Below are 22,549 nucleotides of genomic sequence, written 5' to 3'. Positions count from 1 at the left end.
TAATGACAAAATTGTAAGAGAAAATATATGGTATGCGTTCCCTTTTTGTTTGCACAGGTATGGAGAACCTTAGCTGCAGTTTTCTTATTTTATAGGAAGGTACTAAAGTATATAATAGGATGCTTATCTCCAGGTAGAAAGTTGATTTGTACCCTAAAAATGAAAGGTCCAGTGATCTGTCGGTTTGACATTGTAAGAAACCCAGACAGTGAATTTCTGTAAATGACATCGATACAATTTCTAAAGTGATAAAAGGAAAATTCTAATAACATAGAGAATTAAATTATTTACTATCTTAAGAACTGTAATATTATTTATTATAATTAATAATTATAAATATAATTATTTATATTAAGAATTGTAAGACAGAAGGACAAAAAGATTATCATTTTTATTTTCCATTTTAGATTTTTATTCCTTAGAGTCTAAGTTATCTGGGCTTATATAATCTCAAGAATATGGGAATTAGCTCTATATCATAGATTATGTATAATTTAATAGTAAAACAAGAAATACGCATTATGGAATATAGCTAAATGTCTTGGAAATTCATTAAATTTCCAGATTATGCCATTACTGGAATAAAGGGCTTAAAATTGAACAGAAATTTTTCAACTTACAGAGCTCTATGAAGTTGTTCATGAAGACTGTAAGAGGGAGGTATATTACAAATATGTAAATAATTTATGTTAAACTCATTTAAAACCTCCGATCTTTAGTAATTTCTTTTGAATACTTAAAAGATTGATTGCTGTGATTTACAAAGCCAATGAATATTTTACTTAAACCCAAATCTAGACTGGCATGATTCGTTTAATAAAATTTTTTTAAGTGTTTTTTTGAGAGAGAGACAGAGACAGAGAGAGAGAGACAGAGCATGAGTGGGGGAGGAGCAAAGAGAGAGGGAGACACAGAATCCAAAGGCTCCAGGCCCTGAGTTGTCAGCCCGATGTGGGGCTTGAACCCTGGAATCTTGAGATCATGACCTGAGCTGAAGTCAGATGCTTAACCGACTGAGCCACCCAGGTGCCCCTAGATTGGCATGCTGTGAAAGGTATCATCTATTACTAATACATACAGATATTTTTTGCAGTTTGATGATACATATCTTTTAAATGTAATTATTATTACATTTAAAATATTATTATTTAAAATATTATTCATTGAAAATATTTTTGAAATGAGCATAACAAGTACTTTAAACCTGATACCTTCATATGTTTGTCAGTAAGAGAGTGAAAATGCAGCTTTGAGAGGACATTGCTGAAATAATTAATCTTAATAAATTATTTTAAAAATCATTAATGAAAACCTTAATTAGATAGTAACAATGGTACTAAATAACTTATTATTTCTCCCCTTGATCTTTTTCAGCCTGGTGAGCTCAAGGACTGGTTTGTGGGTCGAAGCAATGCCCAGGGAATAGATCTGAACCGGAACTTTCCAGACCTGGATAGGATAGTTTATGTGAATGAGAAAGAAGGTGGTCCAAATAATCATCTGTTGAAAAATCTGAAGAAGATTGTGGATCAAAACACGAAGGTAGAGAATATGTGTGGTTTCCCTGGGTTCTGTCCTCTAGCCTAAGGAAATGTGTTCTAATATCTTCAACATAATGGAGGACTTAAGAGTAATACTAAAGCTTGTATGGGGTAATTAGCCAGTGCCTGGAAAGTCAAGGCTGGAGACCATGGAATTGGGCAGGGGGTCAGGGGAATAAGAAGTGGGGTGGGGACATGAAGGAAAAACCCAGTTGGGGGTGTCTTAAAAAGTCTTCACGGCCTTTCAGAGGTGCTTTATCAGCACATCAGAGCATTTCACATTGTTGATCTTTTTCTCTTTTTCCAGAACTTTCTCCTTCTTTGCTTTGCACAACTCCACTCTCATGCCCCTTCTACTGCCTTTCCAATTACTGCTCAGCTTCTTTCCCTGCTTCCTCTACCTTGGCTAAGTGCTGGCCTTCAGGGTGCAATCTGCTACCCTTATCTCTTTCCCTGCAGACCCATCTCTGCAACTCCCGATCTCCTGTGGAGTTCTCTTTCTCTATTTTACTTACTCACTGAGTCCCTTTATCTGGCGACGCCCAGGGCCTCAAAAAGAAACATTTTCCATAAGAAAACAGTGTTTTCTCATTTACCCTATCATCAAAGCCTTGATTTTCTCATCACTGTTACCACCCACCAGCAATCAGTTGGATCCCAGTGATTTGAGGGCCATAACACTTCTTCAGTTTCCTCTACTCTGCAAATTCATTCCACTTTTTGGTTCAGGCCCCCACTGTCTCCTGCTCTGATGAATACAGTAGTCCCCTATTCTTGCGTTGGGTTTCAGCCTCTCCCAATTCTGTTCAATCTTCTCAGATTCCTCCAGAGTGATCTTCATACACAGATTACTGCCCCATTGCTTATAAAGCCTTGCCAGCTGTCCACTGTCCAGAGGATAAAGTAAAAACTCAGTATGTCAGAATTGTGTGATGGCTTGGCATGGAGACTGTGGAAGCAGCCACCTTGGCCGCCCTGGCTCCATATCTGCTGCATGAGTTTTGGAAAGTTATTTAACCACTATATGCTTCTGCTTCTTCATCTGATATGGAGATGATAATGTCTACCCCATAGGATGGTTATAAGGATTGAACGAGTTAATAGATATAAAGTACTTGAAGTCAGGACCCAGAACTGCTATTATTATTTCAGCATACTTTCTCAGTGCTCTGTGTCATGTACGTCAGAGTGAGATGGATGCATTGACATCTCCACTAAGCTTCGATGCTCCTTCAAACCAATATTGTTTGAACGTTGTTTTCAGTTACCTGGAGAGAGATAGAGCCCATAGTGGAGAAAAGGTGGAGAACCACTGTTGGCAGCTTTCAGTTCCTCTTCGATTTTTCTAGGCCATTCTGCTTTGGCTCACCAACTACTTCTTGTACCTTTCCTCAGTGAGAATGTGGAAAGTATGATTTCTCCATTTTATTATAATGCCAAGGCTGCTCAAGTGTCCCTTGGGGTCCGGCAGCTGCTGGCCGACCCGTTCCTTAATTGGGCTCTCATAGTCCATATACCTAGTCCACCGACTCCTTTTTTGCTCCCTAAGCACACCATTTTCTAATGATTTTTTTAACATTTATATATGTGTGAGAGACCGAGTGAGTGGAGGAGGGGCGGGGGGGGGGGCGGGGACAGAGGATCTGAAGCGGGCTCTGCACTGACAGTAGCCAGCCCAACGCAGGGCTCAAACACACAAACTGTGAGATCATGACCTGAGCCGAAGTCAGACACTCAACTGACTGAGCCACCTAGGCATCCCCCTTTTCTGATTATTTTATGCCTATTTATGTGTTGTTCCAACTGTCTGGCATGCTCTCTCCTTTCTTTTCCATGTCATCTCCTCTGTGAAGCCTTCTTCAGCTCTTCCAGACAGATCCTGTTAAGCTTCCTTGATGTTCTTTACAAATACTTCAGTGTGGTGCTTACAATTATATAGAGCTTTGTGTTTGTTATAATTACTTCTATAACTATTTTGCCTTTTAATTCTAGATTTCAGCCTTTTGGTTGCAAGAATTATAGTTTATATTTGAGTCTGACATAGCAGGCTGGAAATCTGTTATGAATGAATGCAATCGAGCTTGGCAAGCAAATCACAATATCTGAAAATCCACAGCTGGGGTTTCAGGCAAGCATTCATCATGTGGTTGGGGCACCAGAGAGAGGATCCAGGAGATAAGGAGGGTCCTGGATTCTTGGTGTAAAGTTCTTAAAACTCTCCTGCCTATATTTAGGATTCATTCCAGAAACTTGGGCTATGCCTACAAGTGGAAACTGGTCTCAGAAAAGGGCTGGCAGGGGCTGAGGATTCTAGTAGAACCTGGTGAGTGGGTGACTTAAACATTCCTGCTTCTGATTCACAGATACAGTTGCATTTTCTCAGTCCCCATGCATCTTTCCTGGATGAAGGGAGAGCTGGAAAGGCAGGGGAGTGGGTGGGGTCAGCAGAGGTGAAAAGAGGGCAGTCCTGTGTGATATGCTGTGAGGGAGTAAGAAATGAAAAACTGTTGTGGGAGCCCAATGCTGATATTAGCCTACAGACTTTACCCATTGCTTGCATTAACCTGCCTGTGCTGTCTTCACCAAATCTGAGAAATGAGAAAAGCAATTCCTGTCACCTCGCAAAGAAGAATCTATGAAATAAGTTCATGTTGACAGGACATTTGATTGGCAGCCTTTGTGCAATGCCATTATTTTCTGTCAGCACTACCTTCTTCTTCCCCAATAGAGCTTGTGTAATATTTGCATAATCTCTGTATTGGATATTTTCTTATTTCTAGCTTAAGCAATACTTACTTAAAAGGTGTATCTTCATGATACTTTAAAAAAAAATTAGAGCTTTCATTGAAACAATCTCAATGCCAATACTTTTTCTGGGTAAAGGTAAATTAAAGGGGCGCCTGGGTGGCGCAGTCAGTTAAGCGTCCGACTTCAGCCAGGTCACGATCTCGCGGTTCGTGAGTTCGAGCCCCGCGTCGGGCTCTGGGCTGATGGCTCAGAGCCTGGAGCCTGTTTCCGATTCTGTGTCTCCCTCTCTCTCTGCCCCTCCCCCGTTCATGCTCTGTCTCTCTCTGTCCCCCCCCCCAAAAAAAAAGTTGAAAGAAAAAAAAAGATTAAAAAAAAGGTAAATTAAAGAGAAATACATAAAAATTAAAAATTTGGTGTCTTTTCTGGAACAGAAGCAAGGTGTGTTTACATTAGACTAAATCTTCAGTAAACCTGCCTAATAATCCTGGGATGATATTGCTCATGTCTGGCTCATCTTGTCTTGTTCCATCTCTGTCATTAAGACTGAGACAGTGTTTAGACTGTGCCTGGTAGGAGACATATAGTAGGCATTTACTTAATATTGTTACACATTTCCCCTTTTCTGACTTCTCCTTCTCAGCTTCTATATCCCTTATAGTAGTTTCTATGTTTATTTATTTATTTTTATGGAGATACAGTTGACATATAACAGAACATTAGTTTCAAATGTGCAGCATAATGATTTGGTGTTTGCATATATTGTGAAATAACCACAATAAATCAGTTAACCATTAGTCACCATACATACAGTTTTTTCTTGTGCTAGAACATTTAAGATCTATTCTCTTAGAAACCTCAAATATAGAGTACAGTCTTATTAATATTGTCACCCTGTTGTACATTATATCTCCATGACTTATTTTATAACTGGAAGTTTATACCTTTTGACCACCTTCACCCATTTCCCTCCCCATCCCCCAACACTGCCTCTGGCAACTGCCCATCTGTCCTTATAATGGTTTTTAAATGTCCAGATTTGTAGGAATTAGGGGTTAAAAATGCAGATTAAAAAAAAGTTTTTATTTGTTTATTTTGAGAGAAAAAGAGACAGAGAGCAGGGGAAGGGCAGAGAGAGAGAGAGAGAGAGAGAGAGAGAATTCCAAGCAGGCTCTCAGTGTGGAGCCCAACACCGCTGGAAACCACGAACCGTGAGATCTTGACCAGAGAGCTGAAATCAAAAGTCGATGCTTAGCCTATTGAGCCACCCAGGTGCCCCCCCCCTCCCCCCAACATGCAGATTTTTATGAATGCTGATTCAGGAAGTCTGGCGTGTGTGTCCTGGGGAAATGGGTGATGAAGAGGAATCTACATTTTTACCAAGTGCTCCAGCTGTTTCCTTGTTCTTCTGAGCCTCTGAAAAAAGTTCTCTCTTGCTCCTGTCTTTTCTCATCTGTTCTTGAGCTCTTTGGCCTGGTCACCACCACTGTTATCTGGGTTTAGTACATGAGCCTTGGCCTGGATTGTTTGAAAGCAGAGTGGATTAAATCAAACAATTTTATTAAATTTATACTTGTCTTTAGTGGCTAGAGTTGTGAAGAAAAGGAAATAAATACAGCTTTAATATATTTTAAAAGCCAAAGCCATCTAATTATAGAACATAACATTTGAGTTCTATTTACAGTTCTTAAATGGAAATTTTAAAGATGGGTCATAATTGATTCTAGCTTCTGTTGGGGCTTAATCTTGAAGGTGTTCCAGAAGTTTCTCTATGGATTACTTAAAGACATAATTACAGTACAAAGAGGATCTCATCATTTAGACAGCCTAAAGCATTCTATTAATAGCCAAAGACAAACTGAGTTTAATTTGTCAAATTGTGGAATTTACTCAATTTACTCACTTAATTTACTCACGTGTTACTGGTAACACGTCTATTAGCAACAGTGTATATATAAGAATTAGCAGTAGGTCAAACCTAATGGCCGAATATGACTTTGTGTATTCAGGACTCTAAAATTTATTTCAAAAGCGGTTCTTAAAAATGTTTTTTATTACAAAATTAATATGTTATTATGAACAAAAAGATAAAGTAAATATAAACGAGAAGAAAAATAACCCTTTACCCTATAGTCTTACATGACCGCCATTCACATTTTGGCATGTATCCTTCAGGATTATTATTATCTTTTAATTTTTTTAATGTTTATTTTTGAGAGAGAGAGAGAGAGAGAGAGAGAGAGAGAACAAACACAAGGGGGGTAAGGGCAGAGAGAGAGGGAGGCACAGAATCCAAGGCAGGCTCCAGGCTCTGAGCTGTCAGCACAGAGCCCAACGCAGGGCTGGAACTCCCGAACCACGAGATCTCGTGACCTGTCTGAGCCGAAGTCCGACGCTTAACCGACTGAGCCACCCAAGCGCCCCAGAATTATTTTGTATGCATGTATCAATCTGTGAATGTATGGAAGCATACATGCACGCTGTCTTGAACCCTCTCAGGCGAATAATAAACACAACAGTAGAGTCTGTCACTGTATGGCTTTGCCTCCTGACCTCCCACTCAAACCAGTCCTTTGCACCAGGGGGTGCTTGCCTACTTCCTCCAAGTGTGCTCTCCTCCTTTCTTATTTTTACCACTCCCTTTTCCCCCTGTCCAAATCCTGCCTTATTTTCCCCCGAGGCATAGTGGAGTTACACCTCCTTCCTAAAGTCTTCAGAGATTTCTGTCTCTTCTCAACTCATTGAAACAATTGTCAGTACCAGTTACTGGGTTTGAGTGAATAGGAGGAATGAAAAGGTTGAACACGGAAGGGGATTGACAAGAAATTCAATAGTATAATGAAAACTTTAAGCAGAACATCCTAAAAGAATGTGTTACACTCATATCATATGACACTATTGCCATTTTTTGAACAGTCGAGCCTAATAAACCATAAATTCATCACAACGAAAAGCATATGCATTTTTTGGGTTAAAGATTTTTTTAAGTGATCCATATATGTTCTTTTAAGGTTGATTTAAATCAAAATTTAAACTGGATTTAACAAATTAATTTGAATTCCAGAAACAAATTTAAGTATGTGTAAGAATTTAGTATATGGTAAGGGAATGTTTCAGATCATTGTGGAAAGAAAGGATAAATTCCATATATGAAATTGAGACAAATCCATCTCACAAATATCAGCATAAATCAACATAAAATGTATCTATCTATCTATCTATCTATCTATCTATCTATCTATCATCTATCTATCTATCTAAACATGAACCTCATAAAGGAAAACTTTGGTAAATATATGATTTTTAGAGGGGGATAGAGCTTCTAAATGCCTTATATAGAAAAACTGGCACATAGTGACCACTTAATAGCTTTTGAGTGAATGAATAAAATAAAAAAACAAAGGAAGAGACCATAAAGAAAAGATCAGTAGATTTGACAACATAAATACCTTAATATTTTGTATTTTAATTATTATCATTATTAAATTTGAAAGAAATAAACTTGAAAGACAAATGACAAACTTAGAAAATGTCTATAATATAGATGGTCATGTTTTTACTGAGTAAAAAACTATTGAAAATTAATAAAAAAAGATCAGCATTTCAATAGAAAAATCAGTTAAGCCATGTATAAAAGTGTCACCAAAGAATAAACATGAATGGTGACTAAACATATAAAAATGGTTCTAGTGTTGTTAATTAAAGAGGCATATTTAAAAAAAATTCTAATTTGTCATGTATCAAAGTGACAGATTAAAACACACACACATATCCTATGTTGGTAAGAGTGATGAGAAATAGCAGGTTTAATATACTATTGCTGTATTTTACAGACAAGCAATTTAGAATGCGTGTTTAAAATTTAAAAAATGTGCTTAGCTTTCGGTTTGATCATTCAATTTTTAGGGAAATTTCCTTAAGCAAAGTATAGATCTGCACAAGGAGTAACTACAAGCATGTTCATAGAATTTTCTTTTATAGTGAACAACTCAGTACCCAATTATTATAGATCCTATCCCCTAGCTTTGTTGAAATGTAATTGACAAAAATTGTATAGATGCAAGGTGTACAACGTGATGATTCGATATATGTATACATTGTGAAATGATTATCACAATCAAGGTAATTAACATAACCATCCCCTCACATAGATGCCTTAGTTTTCTTTTGTGGTGAGAACAGCTTATAATCTACTCTTACAGCAATTTTCAAGTATACGATATAGTATTATTAAGTCACCATGCTATGCATTAGATCCCCAGAACTTGTTTATCTTATAACTGAAAGTTTGTACCCTCAGACCAAAATGCTCCCTTTCTCCCCAAAACCTCCCACCAATTGGAGATTGTCAGTGCTGGTGCATTGGTCTGGAGCCAGACTGACTGGGCTTGAGTCCAGGCCCTGCCACTTACAACTGACTGGCTCATGCTATTGCCTAACTTCTCTGTGTCTCAATATGCTCATCTGTAAAATGGGAGTACATATAGTCCCTATTTCATAGGACGGATGCGAGACTTCAATGTGTCACACAGAAAGTATTTAGTAAGTATTAGCCATTATTTTATTCATGTTTAAGAATGATACATCTAGGGGCGCCTGGGTGGCTCAGTCGGTTGAGCATCCGACTTCAGCTCAGGTCATGATCTCACGGTCCGTGAGTTCAAGCCCCGCGTCGGGCTCTGTGCTGACAGCTCAGAGCCTGGAGCCTGCTTCCGATTCTGTGTCTCCCTCTCTCTCTGACCTTCCCCCGTTCATGCTCTGTCTCTCTCTGTCTCAAAAATAAATAAACATTAAAAAAAAATTAAAAAAAAAAGAATGATACATCTATACATTATATACTACTCAGACATTACCACAATAATTTAGAAGGCTATTCAATGACATGAAAAAGTATTTGTTACCTGTTGTCAAATAAAAAAGGTCACATGTGAAATGATACATCAATTATCACGTTTAGAAAATATATAAGTGTTTGGAAAAAGACTGAGAAAGATATATGTAAATGTTAGCAATGGGTATCCTTAGAAGGTAAAATTATGAGTAAAATAATCTTCTTTCTTTGTGTTTGTCTCCTTTACATTTTCTATAATAAACATTTTTTTTTTCAACGTTTACTTATTTTTGGGACAGAGAGAGACAGAGCATGAACGGGGAGGGGCAGAGAGAGAGGGAGACACAGAATCGGAAACAGGCTCCAGGCTCTGAGCCATCAGCCCAGAGCCCGACGCGGGGCTCGAACTCACGGACCACGAGATCGTGACCTGGCTGAAGTCGGACGCTTAACCGACTGCGCCACCCAGGCGCCCCTATAATAAACATTTTTTAAAGGTTATTTTATTTTGAGAGAGAGAGAGAGAGAGAGAAAGGGAGAGAAAGGATCCCACGCAGGCTCCGCACTGAGTGCAAAGCCTGACATGGGGCTCCATGTCAAGAACTGTGAGGTCATGACCTGAGCCGAAAGGCGGAGTCAGACGCTTAATCTACTAAGCCACCCAGGCACCACTACAATAAACAATTTTTATAGGGAGAATGAGATAAGCCATTAAACAAATAATAAAAACATCACCCTATTCTAAATCACACTTTTTCACAAATTGTAAGTTGCCTACGTGGAAAATAAGATACTTTTGATACATTAAAAAAGTTGACATACTGACAGTAACATGGGCTTTATAGTTTCATAGACTGAATCCTCATTTGTGTGAACTTGGATGTATTATTGACATACTCAACCCCTAGATTCTTCCCTGTGAAAGGGGGATGAATGTCTGTGTATCCAATGGGGATGTGTGATGCTCATTCACACATTGCTCATTGAACAGAACTCACTGAACAGAGCTATAGAAATACAAGATCTTACTGTAACCATCAAACCCTACTGATGCTGTTAGATTTTCTGTCCTAAGGAACAGTACAGATCACATCTCCAGGAAAATATTTCTCTTTTTTTAAATCAATGAGGTACTTGGGAGTTTGAGAGTCTTCCTAGTTAGTATTAAAAACTCATCACATGAAAGATCAAGCTTCTGGCTCCAGATTAATTCTTTGCTATAAATTTCTTCGCTCTTTTATTACCAAGATATGAAGGGCTGTGAGTCGTTAAAAGACAACATGAATTTCTGAAACTTTTGCCTTTGTTTAAGATGGTTTTCTTAAAGTAAAGTGGTGTTTTACAGTGAGTTTTGAAAGAGACCCAGTTTAATATTTTTTACACGGACAGTGTTAGAAGTAGAGGGAATTGGAAAAATAGTAAGTAATAAAAGAAAATAATAAATAATAATTATTAATAATAAAAGAAATAAAATCTCCCATATATTTCTAGAGTTTAATCACCATAGGGAAAGAACCTAGTTCTTCAGTCCAACTATTTTCTTTTTTCATTTTCTTACTCTTAGCTATTATTAACAAAGATCAGATGGAGACGCCCCAGAATTTGAAAGTGATTTGCACGATGGTTTTCAAGTTTCAAAGAGAAAGAAGCTGGCAGCTCACAAAAGTAAAACTTCTAAGGAAACTTAAACACTATTGCAATATATTTTTTTATTATAAGTGGGAATATAGAGATGGAAAGACTGTTCTTACTGGAATCTTTTTTATTTTTATGAAAACAGCCACAAAGTGCTTGAAATATGGCCTATGCCCAGCTTTCAATGATTGTTGTTCTTGTTGTTTTTCTTTTCTGTGCCTTTCCTGTCAAGCGATCCCCCCAATGATAATCAAATTTATAATCCTTTTAATCTCTAATCTTGAATACAGCTTGCTCCTGAGACCAAGGCAGTCATTCATTGGATTATGGATATTCCTTTCGTGCTCTCTGCCAATCTCCACGGAGGAGACCTCGTGGCCAATTACCCATATGATGAGACGCGGAGTGGTAAGTGTTTTTCTTGTTTCTTTAATGGTTCAAGGTTTACACTTACCTTATGAGGATTTATAGAATGATTTCTATAATATCCTTTTAAGGAACTGGTCCTTAAGTGATTTTGCCTATAGAAACACATACGTTTAATAGGAACATCCCTTATTTCATGTGGCACGGGTATGTATATTTGGCAGCAAAGGACTGTAAGTTTTTCATAAGCTTAGTTGAAGAGGAATGTGATCTTGACAGAATGCAGGAGAAAGAGAGAAAACAGACATTATGAACTTGGGTCATTCTTGAACCCTGGAAGAATGGAGAGATAATGGGAGGTATATAGGTGTGTGGACAAGATGGCTTAAAAGTGGAAGCAGTCTTTTCGGAAGTTGATGAGGGCCCATGTGGATCTCTACGTGTTTTAACATACACTCACACTTTCACATTTGGAATGATGGTGTCGGGCGCGGGCGTGGGGAGTGGTACTTTGACTTTCTCTAACTAGTTTTAGTTAAATTTCAGGCACAGCAAGCTTTAGCCAGAGAGTTATTTTCAACTTATTATTATTATTTTTTTTTTTGCTCCAAGAAATTTCCTGCTTTGGATGGATTCTGAGGGCCTTTGGAGAATTGCTTTTTGTAAGCACAGGATAATAATTTTATTTTTTTATTTTTTATTTTTTTTAAAAAAAATTTTAACGTTTATTTATTTTTGAGACAGAGAGAGACAGATCATGAATGGGAGAGGGTTAGAGAGAGAGGGAGACACAGAATCTGAAACAGGCTCCAGGCTCTGAGCAGTCAGCACAGAGCCCGACGTGGGGCTCGAACTCACAGACCGCGAGATCATGACCTGAGCCAAAGTCAGGCGCTTAACCCACTGAGCCACCCAGGCGCCCCACTGATAATAATTTTAGATATTGGAAACTCTGAGCTTTGAGGAAAAGTCTCTGCTGAAACATCATTAAAATTTAGAGATTTCTTAGTTTGTCAATAGCTGGGAAATTTAAAAGCCTAGCATATTGTATAACATATGAAGAAGAATATAGTGTATCAAAATATATATTATTTATTTACATATTACACACAGGAGATTTTTTAAAACATTTAAACTCAAATACTAAAAATATGTGTGAGAGTGGCTCACGGTGGCTGTGAGGTTGGTACAGGTACATTTTTTAAATTAAAAATTTTAGCAATGGAAATCTTACTGTTTTCTCAGGTCTAGTTCACCACAAGTTTATCACCTTTTCTCCTGAAGCTTTCAATTCATAAATAGAATGTGCATTCTACCCAATTTCTACATTGTTGCATGGAACGGAATGTTACAGAACTTAAAAGCTCAGTGTAGCTTTTGAGCACTTAAACCTTGACTCCTTTCCCATAGTAATGTAGCTAAAGAAATACATCAGCAAGAAACAACATTGAATCACTCTTCAGAAAACAAGGAGTGCTCCTTGGTCTGTGTTAATTTCTTTAATCTGTGGGTTTATTTACTAGGTAGTGCTCATGAATATAGCTCCTGCCCAGATGATGCCATTTTCCAAAGCTTGGCTCGAGCGTATTCTGCTTTTAACCCACCCATGTCTGACCCCAATCGGCCACCGTGTCGCAAGAATGACGATGACAGCAGCTTCATAGATGGAACAACCAATGGTGCTGCTTGGTATAGTGTACCTGGTGGTGAGTTTCCGTTTCGCTTTTTGATCATGTGATAGTGAATTCTTTATAATTACCATTTCACTTTAGAGATTTTTCAGTCCTCCTCAAACATGAAGAAATAGGCTAACCCTATAGTTCATTAAAATTAGCTTTCTGCATGAATGGTTGTTGTGTACAGGTTTGTTTTTGTTGATTTTTAAAGATCAAGATGCTAATTGAAGACATAGAAGAAATGAACTAAAGACACATGCTGGGAAAATATAAACTGAATATTATTAACTATCCTACTTTTGAAATTCTGGCCCTAGGGAATAAGTTAGCTTCCTTATTACATGTTAGTTAAGCTTTTACTGTAGGCAAATGTATTTTTTGGAGGGCAGGCTTTGGCTTTTAGCATATCTTGGTCTAGATACCTTTTTTTTTTTTCTTTTAGATGATGGGATAATGGGGACTGTTTGATGTGTAATATTAGTTTTATCTTCACTGCTATATAAGCACTATTATGTCATGAAACTCTTCACCTTTTATGGGGTCTGAAAAGGGAAAAGCCCACATGCAGCTCGGATGCTGGACAAAGCATCTTCTAGGCAACCAGGGGAGCACTCCTGAGTCCCTTTGCCCCACATGGACTTTAGAGCTGTGGTTTTCCTTCCTTCCTTCCTTCCTTCCTTCCTTCCTTCCTTCCTTCCTTCCTTTTTAAAGTTTATTTATTTTCATAGAGAGAGAGAGAGAGAGAGAGAGAGAGAACAAGGAGGGGAGGGGCAGAGAGAGAGGGATCCCAAGCAGGCTCTGTGCTATCAGCACAGAGTCCAATGCAGGTTTTGAACTCATGAGATCATGACCTAATCCAAAACCAAGAGTCTGTCACTTAACCAAGCCCCTACAGAGCTCTTATTTTCATGGCTACCCAGACCACCACAGTTGTGTAAGAGTCACTCTACTGAAGATGAAGAATGAAATGTAAAGCTACTGATGTGGTCTTTTCCCCCTCTTTGCCCAAGAAGGATTGTCTATGACCCACCTGAAAATGCAGGAGAATTAGGGCAGTAGCAGCATTAGCTAATTATAGGGTTTTGTTTGTTGATTTCTTTTATTGAATTATGCCCTGAGGAAAATATTATTCCTGATTTTGTTTCTGATATATGTCTATTCTGTTTCAACTTATATTTTGCATCATGCCAGATCAGATTTAGCACTTTTCTCCTCTATACCTTGAGGAATAAAGTCAGATTTAGGATTTAGACTATGTTGAATACATCCTATGGGAAGAAATTTTATGATTCAGTTTTTATAAAATCTTTAATGATACTTTTGGTCTTCCCTTTATGGACAAACAGTGTATTGTCTACAGAATACCAAGAAATCCCTATCTGTAAAATAATGACTATGATATTAATAATAATAGTATTAATCTTAGAGATTATAAACCACAGTAGTCAGTCAAAGAAAGCCTTGACTTTCTTTAGCTCTCTAGTGAATGAAATCAGTGCCCCTTATGTCCATGTTTTCTAGAAGCAGAGCCTGAGACAGGGATTTGGATGCTTGTAATTTATTGAGGAAGTGCTTTTTAGGAAAAACCCTGTATAGAAGTGAGGGAAGCAGAGTAAGGAAGGGGATAGAGCTGAACAAGGAAGTGATCCCAGGGACAGCGTAGCCTTGGCTTGGGCTTTTGGGAGAAAGTATAAATCACAGGCAAGGTTGTCCTGCCTTGACAATTGCTGTGGAGGGTTTTGGAATGGGATATAGGAGATAGAACCCCGAAGGCAAGTGGGGTTTCCCATTCTCCTGGAAAACAGGGGCAGCTCTGAGCTCTTAATAGCCAACACTTAAACAGCAGTTTGGGGATGGACACTCTGGCTCAGGAAAAGCAGGGTCACTTTGGTGGCTCAGTCGGTTAAGCATCCAGCTTCGGCTCAGGTCATGATCTTGCGGTTTTTAAGTTTGAACCCCACGTGGGGCTCACTGCTGTCAGCACAGAGCCTGCTTTGATTCTCTGTCCCCCTATCTGTGCCTCCCCTGCTCATGCTCTCTCTCTCAAAAGTAAATAAAAAACAGCAAAATAAATAAACAAAAAGCAATCTGGTGGCACCAACAGCATTCACTATTAACTTGAATCAGGTTCAGAGTAAAATTGTTCTGGTTACAGAATCTTCTCTCTTGGTGCAGTTTGAATTGTTATTATTGTGCCTCAAATGTAGGAGATATTCAGTGATTGTTAAATTAATATGTACTATATATTTTTTTTAATTTTTGATGTTTACTTTTCCTTGAGAGAGAGACAGAGTGTGAGTGGGGTACGGTAGAGAGAGAGGGAGACACAGAATCTGAAGTAGGCTTCAGGCTCTGAGCTGTCTGCACAGAGCCTGATGTGATGCAGGGCTCGAACCCACAAACTGTGAGATCATGACCTGAGTCAAAGTTGGACACTTAACTACTGAGCCACCCAGGTGCCCCAATATGTAATATATTATTAAGACTCTCAATCCCTCAGGATGATACTGGGATATTGGTTAGACTTAAAGAATAAAATAGTATGTTAGATCATCTTACATGACTGTTCAAGCTCTTCCCTGATAGAAAAGTAGGTTTAGAGGGACTCATGTTTCTTCTGCAGGCCAGTAAGGGTTGAGTATTTGTCTTTTTTTAAAAAAAAATTATTATTATTTAAGAAATTAATTTTTTCCCCAGCTTCATTAACATATAATTGTATATAACATCATGTAAGTTTAAGGTGTATGATGTGATTTATTTCATGTATGCATTGTATAAATGATTACCTAATAAGGTTAGTTAACACATCCATCACTTGACATAATTACCATTTTTCTTTTTTTTTCTTTTTTTTTTGTGATCAGAACATTTAATATCTACTCTCTCAACAGCTTTCAAGTATATAACATAGTATCATTAACTGTAGTCACCTTGCTGTATATTACATGCCCAGGACTTACTCATAATTGACAGTGAGCACCCTTTGACCAACATCTCCTTATTTCCCTGTCCCCCTCTAGGCAACCACTGCTCTACTCTGTTTCTATCAGTTTGGCTTTTTAAAATTTCACTTATAAGTGAGATCATTTAGTATTTGTCTTTCTCTGTCTGACTTCTTTCACTTAGCATAATGCCTTCAGGGTCCATCCATGTTGTCACAAATGGGAGGATTTTCTTATTTTTATGGCCAAATAATATTCCGTTGTTTATATATCCCACATTTTCTTTATCCATTCATCTGTTCATGGACACCTAAGTTGTTTCCATGTCTTGGCTACTGTGAATAATGCCTCAGTGAATGTGGGAGTGCAGATATTTTCCCTGGATAATGATTTCTTTTTCTTTGGATGTATATTCAGAATTGAGATTGCTAGATCATACGGTAGTTCTATTTTTAATTTTTTGGGGAAGCCTCTGAACCTACCATTTTCCATAGTGAATGGAGCAATTTACATTCTTGCCAACAGTGCACAAGGGTTCTCTTTTCTTTGCATTTTTGCCAGCAATTATCTCTTATCTTTTTGATAATCACCATTCTAACAATGAGTGACATCTCATTGTGGTTTTGATTTGCATTTCCCTGATGATGAGTGATGTTGAGAATCTTTTCATGTCTGTTGGCCATCTCTAGGTCTTCTTTGGAAAAAATGTTTAGTCAGGTTGTCTGTCCATTTTTAATTGGATTATTTGTTTTTTGTTTTTTGAGTTGTATGAGTTCCTTATATACTTTTTATATTAACCCCTTATCAGATAGTTTGCAAATATTTTTTCCCGTTCTGTGTATTGATTGCCTTTTCATTTTTTGGCTGTTTCCTTTTCTGTGCAGAAGTTTTCAGTTTGATGTAGTCCTGCTTGTTTATTTTTGCCTTTTTTGCTTGTGTTTTGCTGTTATAGCCAAAAAAACTATTGCCAAGACCAATTTCAAAGAGCTTTTTCCCTATGCTTTCTTCCAGGAGCTTTATGATTTCAGTTCTTACATTTACTTTTTCAATCCATTTTGAGTTAGTTTTTGTGTATGGTGTAAGATAAAATTCCAATGTCTTTCATTTGCATGTGGATAGCCAGTTTTCCCAACACCTTTGATTAAAGACACTATCTTTTCCCCATTGAGTATTCTTGGTTTCCTTGTCAAAAATTAGTTGATTGTATGTGCAGGATTTATTTCTGGGCTCTTGATTCTGTACCTTTGATTTGTGTGTCTGTTTTTATGCCAGTATCACACCATTTTGATTACTATAGCTGTGTAGTATAGATCGAAATAGGAAAATATAATGTCTCCAGGTTTATTCTTATTTCTCAAAATTGCTTCTGTTATTTGGTGTCTTTTATGGTTCCATAAATTTTAGGATTTTTTTTCTGTCTGTAAAAAAATGCCATTGGAATTTTGATAGGGATTGCATTGAATCTGTAGATGTTTTTGAGTACTATGGATGTTTTAATCATATTAATTCTGATCTATGAACACAAGATATCTTTCCATTTATTTGTGTCTTCAGTTTCTTTCATCAATGTCTTACAGTGTTTAGTTTATAGATCTTTCACCTCCTTGGTTAAATGTATTCCTGAGTATTTTATTGTTTTTGATACTATTGTAACTGAGATTGTTTACTTTCTTTGTTTTTTATATAGCTCATTGTTGGTGTATAGAAGTGTAATTAATTTTTATAGGTTTATTTTGTAGCTTGCAACTTTAATGAAATTGGTTATTAGTTCCAACAGTTTTTTGGTGGGATTTTTAGGACTTTCTATGCATAAGACCATATCATATGCAAACAATAACAGTTCTACTTCATTTTTTTTTTTTTTTCCAATTTGGATGTCTTTTTTCTTTTTCTTGCCTGATTACTTTGGCTAGGATTTCTAATACTATGTTGCAAGGAGTGTTGAGAGTGGGCACCTTTTTCTTGTTCCTGATCTTAGAGGAAGCTTTCAGCCTTTCACCACTGAGTATGATGTTAGCTGTGGGCTTGTCAGATTGCCCATTATTATATTGAGGTACATTCCTTTTATATCAAATTTGCTGAGAGTTTTTATCATGAAAAGATGTTGAATTTTGTCAAAATCTTTTTATGCAGTTTTTGAGATGATTATGATTTTTATCTTTTCTATCAGTGTGGTGCCACATTTGTTGATTTGCCTATGTTGAACCAACTTTGCATCCCAAGTATGAATTCTATGTGATCATTCTTTATGATCCTTTTAATGAACTGTGGAAATCAGTTTGCTAGTATTTTATTGAGAATTTTTGCAACTCTATTCATCAGGGATATTGACCTATAGTTTTCTTTTCTTGTAATGTCCTTATCTGGCTTTGGTATCAGGGTAATGCTGACCTGTAAAATGAGCTTGGGAGTGTTTCTTCCTCTTCAGTTTTTTTGGGAAGAATTTTAGAAGGATTGGTGTTAATTCTTCTTTAAATGTTTGGTAGAATTCACCAGTAAACCATCTTGTCCTGGGCTTTTCTTTGTTGGGAAATTTTTGATTACTGGTTCAATCTCCTTACTAGTAATAGGTCTATTTCGGATTTTCTGTTTCTTCATAATTCGGTCTTGGTAGGCTATATTCCTCTAGGAATTTATCTGTTTTTTCAGGTTATCCAATTGTTGGCTTCATTCACAGTAGTGTCTCTCTCTCTCTCTGTCTCTTGAAAGGTAAAGTTTTGTTGGTGCCTGTCTCTAAAAGGGTTAGGATCATTTTAATAAAGAAGTAAATAAATAAAATAGTTCCACTATCTCTGTTCTGTAACAGCAAGTTATTATAGCAAAAAAGAGACTGTAGGTTTTAGATTCATCATGGGGACTGATGCCCAGTTACACCACTTTCTAGTTGTATTCACCCCAACTGTGACACGTGAAACATACGATATAAGGATGACTTTTAGCATCTATATAAACAACACTGCCCTGAAAATTTTTAGCCAGTGCAATAGAATAGACAAGAAAAAACAAAGATGGAGAAAAAACATGGAAACGTGAAACATCATGTTGCACTGAAACAGTCATTGTGCAGAAGACAGTATTGGCTACTTTCTTGATTAGAAGTCCCAATAGATTTTACTGGCTAAATATGGTATATACATACAATAGAATATCATTCAGTCTTCAAAAGGAAGAAGATCCTGGCATTACAACATGGTTGAACCTGAAGGACATTATGCCAAAGGAAATAAGTCAATCTCACAAAAACAAATACTGCATGATCAACTTATATGAGGTGTCTAAAATAGTCAAGCTCATAGAAACCCAGAATATAGTAGGCTGAGAGTAGAGGGGAATGGGGAGTTCAATGGGTATCAAGTTTCAGCTATGCCAGATAAGTAAGTTCTAGAGGTCTGCTGTATGACAAACTGCCTATAGAGAATGATACAGTATTAGGCACATGACAACTTGTTAAGAGGGTAGATCTTATGTTAAATATTCTTAGCACAAAAGAAAAAAGAAGCATGTATTTCTGTCATTTCAGTTGTAATGTCTTCTCTTCAATTTCTGATTTTTTTTTGAGTCATCGCTCTCTTTATTCTTAAGTCTAGTTAAATGTTTGTCAGTTTTGTTTATCTTTAAAGAAAACCCAGCTGTTAGGCTTGTTGATCTTTCCTTTTGTTTTACTTGTCTCTATTTCATTTGTTTCTGCTCTGATCTTTGTTATTTCCTTCCTTCTGCTAACTTTGGGCTTAGTTTGTTCTTCTTTTTCTAGTTTCTTGATGTATCAAGTTAGACTGTTATTTGAGATCTTTCTTTTTTCTTAATGCAGGCATTTATTGCGATAAACTTTCCCCTTAGAACTGCTTTTGCTGCATCCCATAAATTTTGGTATGCTGTGTTTCTATTTTTGTTTTATGATATTTTGGTTTCCCTTTTTATTGCTTTTTTGACCCATTAGTTTTTCAGAAATGTGTAGTTTTAATTTTCTACATAATTGTGACTCTATACTGGACAATATTCCATGTGGGCTTGAGAAGAATGTGTAATTCTGCTGTTGGATGGAATGTTCCATATATGTGTGTTAGGTACATTTGGTCTAACATATGGTTCAAGGGCAGCTGTTTCCTTATTGATTTCTGACTAGATGATCTATCCATTATTAAAAGTGGGATGTTGAAATCTCCCACTATTATTTATTGTTGTCTGTTTTTCCCTTCAGGTCTTAAGTATTTGCTTAATATATTTATTTATTTATTAAAAAAAATTTTTTAGTGTTTATTTTTGGGAGAGAGAGAGAGAGAGAGAGAGCGTGAACAAGAGAGGATCAGAGAGAGAGAGAGACAGAGAGAGAGACAGAATCCGAAGTAGGTTCCAGGCTCTAGCTGTCAGCACAGAGCCCGATGCGGGGCTTGAACCCACAAACCGTGAGATCATGACCTGAGCTGAAGTCGGATGCTTAACTGACTGAGCCACCCAGGTGCCCCTTGCTTAATATATTTAGATGCTTTAGTATTGAGTGTATATATAATTTTCAAGAGTTATGTCCTTTGATGAATTTACCCTTTCATCATTTTTTAATGACCTTCTTTGTCTTGTTATAGTTTTTTGGCTCAAAGTGTATTTTGTCTGATAAAAGTATAGCTACCCCTGATTTTTTTAGGTTTCCACTTGCATGGAATATCTTTTTCCATTCCTTCATTCTGAGCTTTCATTGTCCTTACAGATGATGTGGGGCTCTGGTAGGCACCATATAGTTGAGTCTTGTTTTATTTTGTTTTGTTTTCCTTTTTAATCCACTCTGATGCTCTGTGTCTTTATGGAGAATTCAAACTATTAACATTTAAAGTAATTATTGATAGATAAGAACATAATACCATCTTATTGGTTCCTGGCTGTTTTGTAGTTCCCTAGTTCTTTTCTTCTCCTCTTTCTGCCCTTCTTTGTGAATTGATGGTTTTCCTTAGTGATATACTTTGATTCTTCTACCTTTATCTTTTGTGAATTTACCAGGTTTTTGCTTTGTGGTTAGCATGAGGCTTACATCTTATAGACATAATAGTCCATTTTAAGGTAATAACAACTTAATTTTGATCACTTAGAAAAACTCTTTGTATTCCTTTTCTCACCAAACATTTTATGTTTTTGATGTCACAGTTCACATTTTTTCCTGTTGTGTATCCATTAACAAATTACTGTTGCTATAGTGGTTTTTAATACTTTTGTCCTTTAATCTTCATACTAGAGTTAAGTGATTAACACACTACTATATTATAGTGTTAGAGTATTTTGAATTTGACTATATATTTATCTTTACCAGTATGTTGCATATTTTTATGTTTCCATGTTACAAATTAGTACTCCTTCATTTCAGCTTGAAGAACTCCTTTCAGTATTTCTTGTAAGACATTTCTAATGGTGATGAACTCCCTCAGCTTTTGTTTGGGAAGGTCTTTATCTCTTCTTCATTTCTGAAGGATAGCTTTGCTGAGTAAAGTATTCTTGGTTGGTAGTTTTTTCTTTTAGCACTTTGAACATATCATTCCACTCTCTCCTGGCCTATAAGGTTTTTGCTGAGAAATCTGTTGATAGCCTTACTTGGGGGTGGGGAGGGATTCTTTTGTAAGTTACAGACTGTCCCCCCCGCCCCAGCTGCTTTTAAGATTATCTCTTTGTCTTTGATTTTTTGGCTGTTTTATTATAATATGTCTTGGAGAAGATCTTTTTGAACTGAAATTTTGGGGGGACCTATAAGCTTCCTGAACTTGGATGTCCAAATTTCTCCCTGGATTTGGGAAGTTCTAAACCATTATTTCTTGATATTACTTTTCTGCCTTTTCTGTCTCTCTTCTCCTTCTGGGACTCTAGTGATGTGTAGATTCATGGTATTCTGTAATCTTGTAGGCTTTCTTCACTCTTTTTCATGCTTTTTTCTTTGTTTTCCTATGACTGGATAATTTCAAATGACCTGTTTCTGCCCACTGATTCTTCAGTTTGATCCAGTCTTTTGTTAATGCTCTCTATTGCTTTATACCCACTCTTCCCCTACCATTTAATTCTTTATACTTTTTAGCTCTCAGACTTCTGTTTGGTTCTTATGATTTCTGTCTTCTGTTAAAATTCTCATTTTGTCCACATATTATTTTCCTGATTTCATTGAATTGTGTTTCTATTATTGAATTGTGTTTTCTTATAGCTCACTGAGCTTCCTTAAAACAACTATTTTGAATTTTTTATTGGGAAAATCACAAATCTCCATTTCTTTGCAGTTGGCTACCAGAAAATTATTGTGTTCCTTTGATAGTATCATGTTTCATTGATTTTTTTCATGTTCCTTGAAGTCTTGTGTTGCTGCCTTCACATTTGAAGTAGTTACCTCCTTTTGTCTTTACTGACTGACTTTGGTAGAGTAATAACTTGTTAGCCCTGCTAGAGATTCTGAGGCTTTCCCAGACCTTTTCTGTGACATACCTGCTCCAAACTTCTTAGGGGGAGAATACTTAAAATTGCATGCCCTCTTTTGATCCTACAAGGTCCAGATCAATTGCTGATAGACTCTTGTTTGTTTTCCCCAGGGCAGTGCTAAACGCTCAAATTTGTGTCCTTTCTCTCAGGCCTGCAGATCTGGGCCAGCTTCATGCATGCTGTATGACTCATGAGGCATCTTCAAATGCTTGCTGTTGCTATTGTCAGTGGCATACACAGAGAGCTGGCTGCAGGGTGAGAGGTGTGTGGATGGTGTATGCAGAATGTTAGGAGTGCCTGTGGGCCATTGGGGGGGGCGATATTCAGGAAAGGTGACCCCAGCAGCTAATGGGCAGGCTTCCTGATGGGATC

General features: G+C 37.1%; 1 protein-coding gene across 1 annotated transcript in view; it reads left to right on the top strand.

The window, feature by feature from the left end:
• The window catches only part of CPE (carboxypeptidase E), a 116,308-nt gene that overhangs the window by 82,177 nt on the left and 11,582 nt on the right, over positions 1 to 22,549 (top strand). The window contains exons 3-5 of the mRNA XM_043566027.1: positions 1,375 to 1,542; positions 11,043 to 11,160; positions 12,642 to 12,824. Of these exons, the coding sequence (XP_043421962.1) occupies positions 1,375 to 1,542; positions 11,043 to 11,160; positions 12,642 to 12,824 (469 nt within the window). The remainder of the gene's footprint in view (positions 1 to 1,374; positions 1,543 to 11,042; positions 11,161 to 12,641; positions 12,825 to 22,549) is intronic.

This window comes from Prionailurus bengalensis, chromosome B1 (assembly GCF_016509475.1).
Source record: "Prionailurus bengalensis isolate Pbe53 chromosome B1, Fcat_Pben_1.1_paternal_pri, whole genome shotgun sequence".
NCBI lineage: Eukaryota > Metazoa > Chordata > Mammalia > Carnivora > Felidae > Prionailurus > Prionailurus bengalensis.
This window is presented reverse-complemented; position numbering and strand designations above follow the sequence as displayed.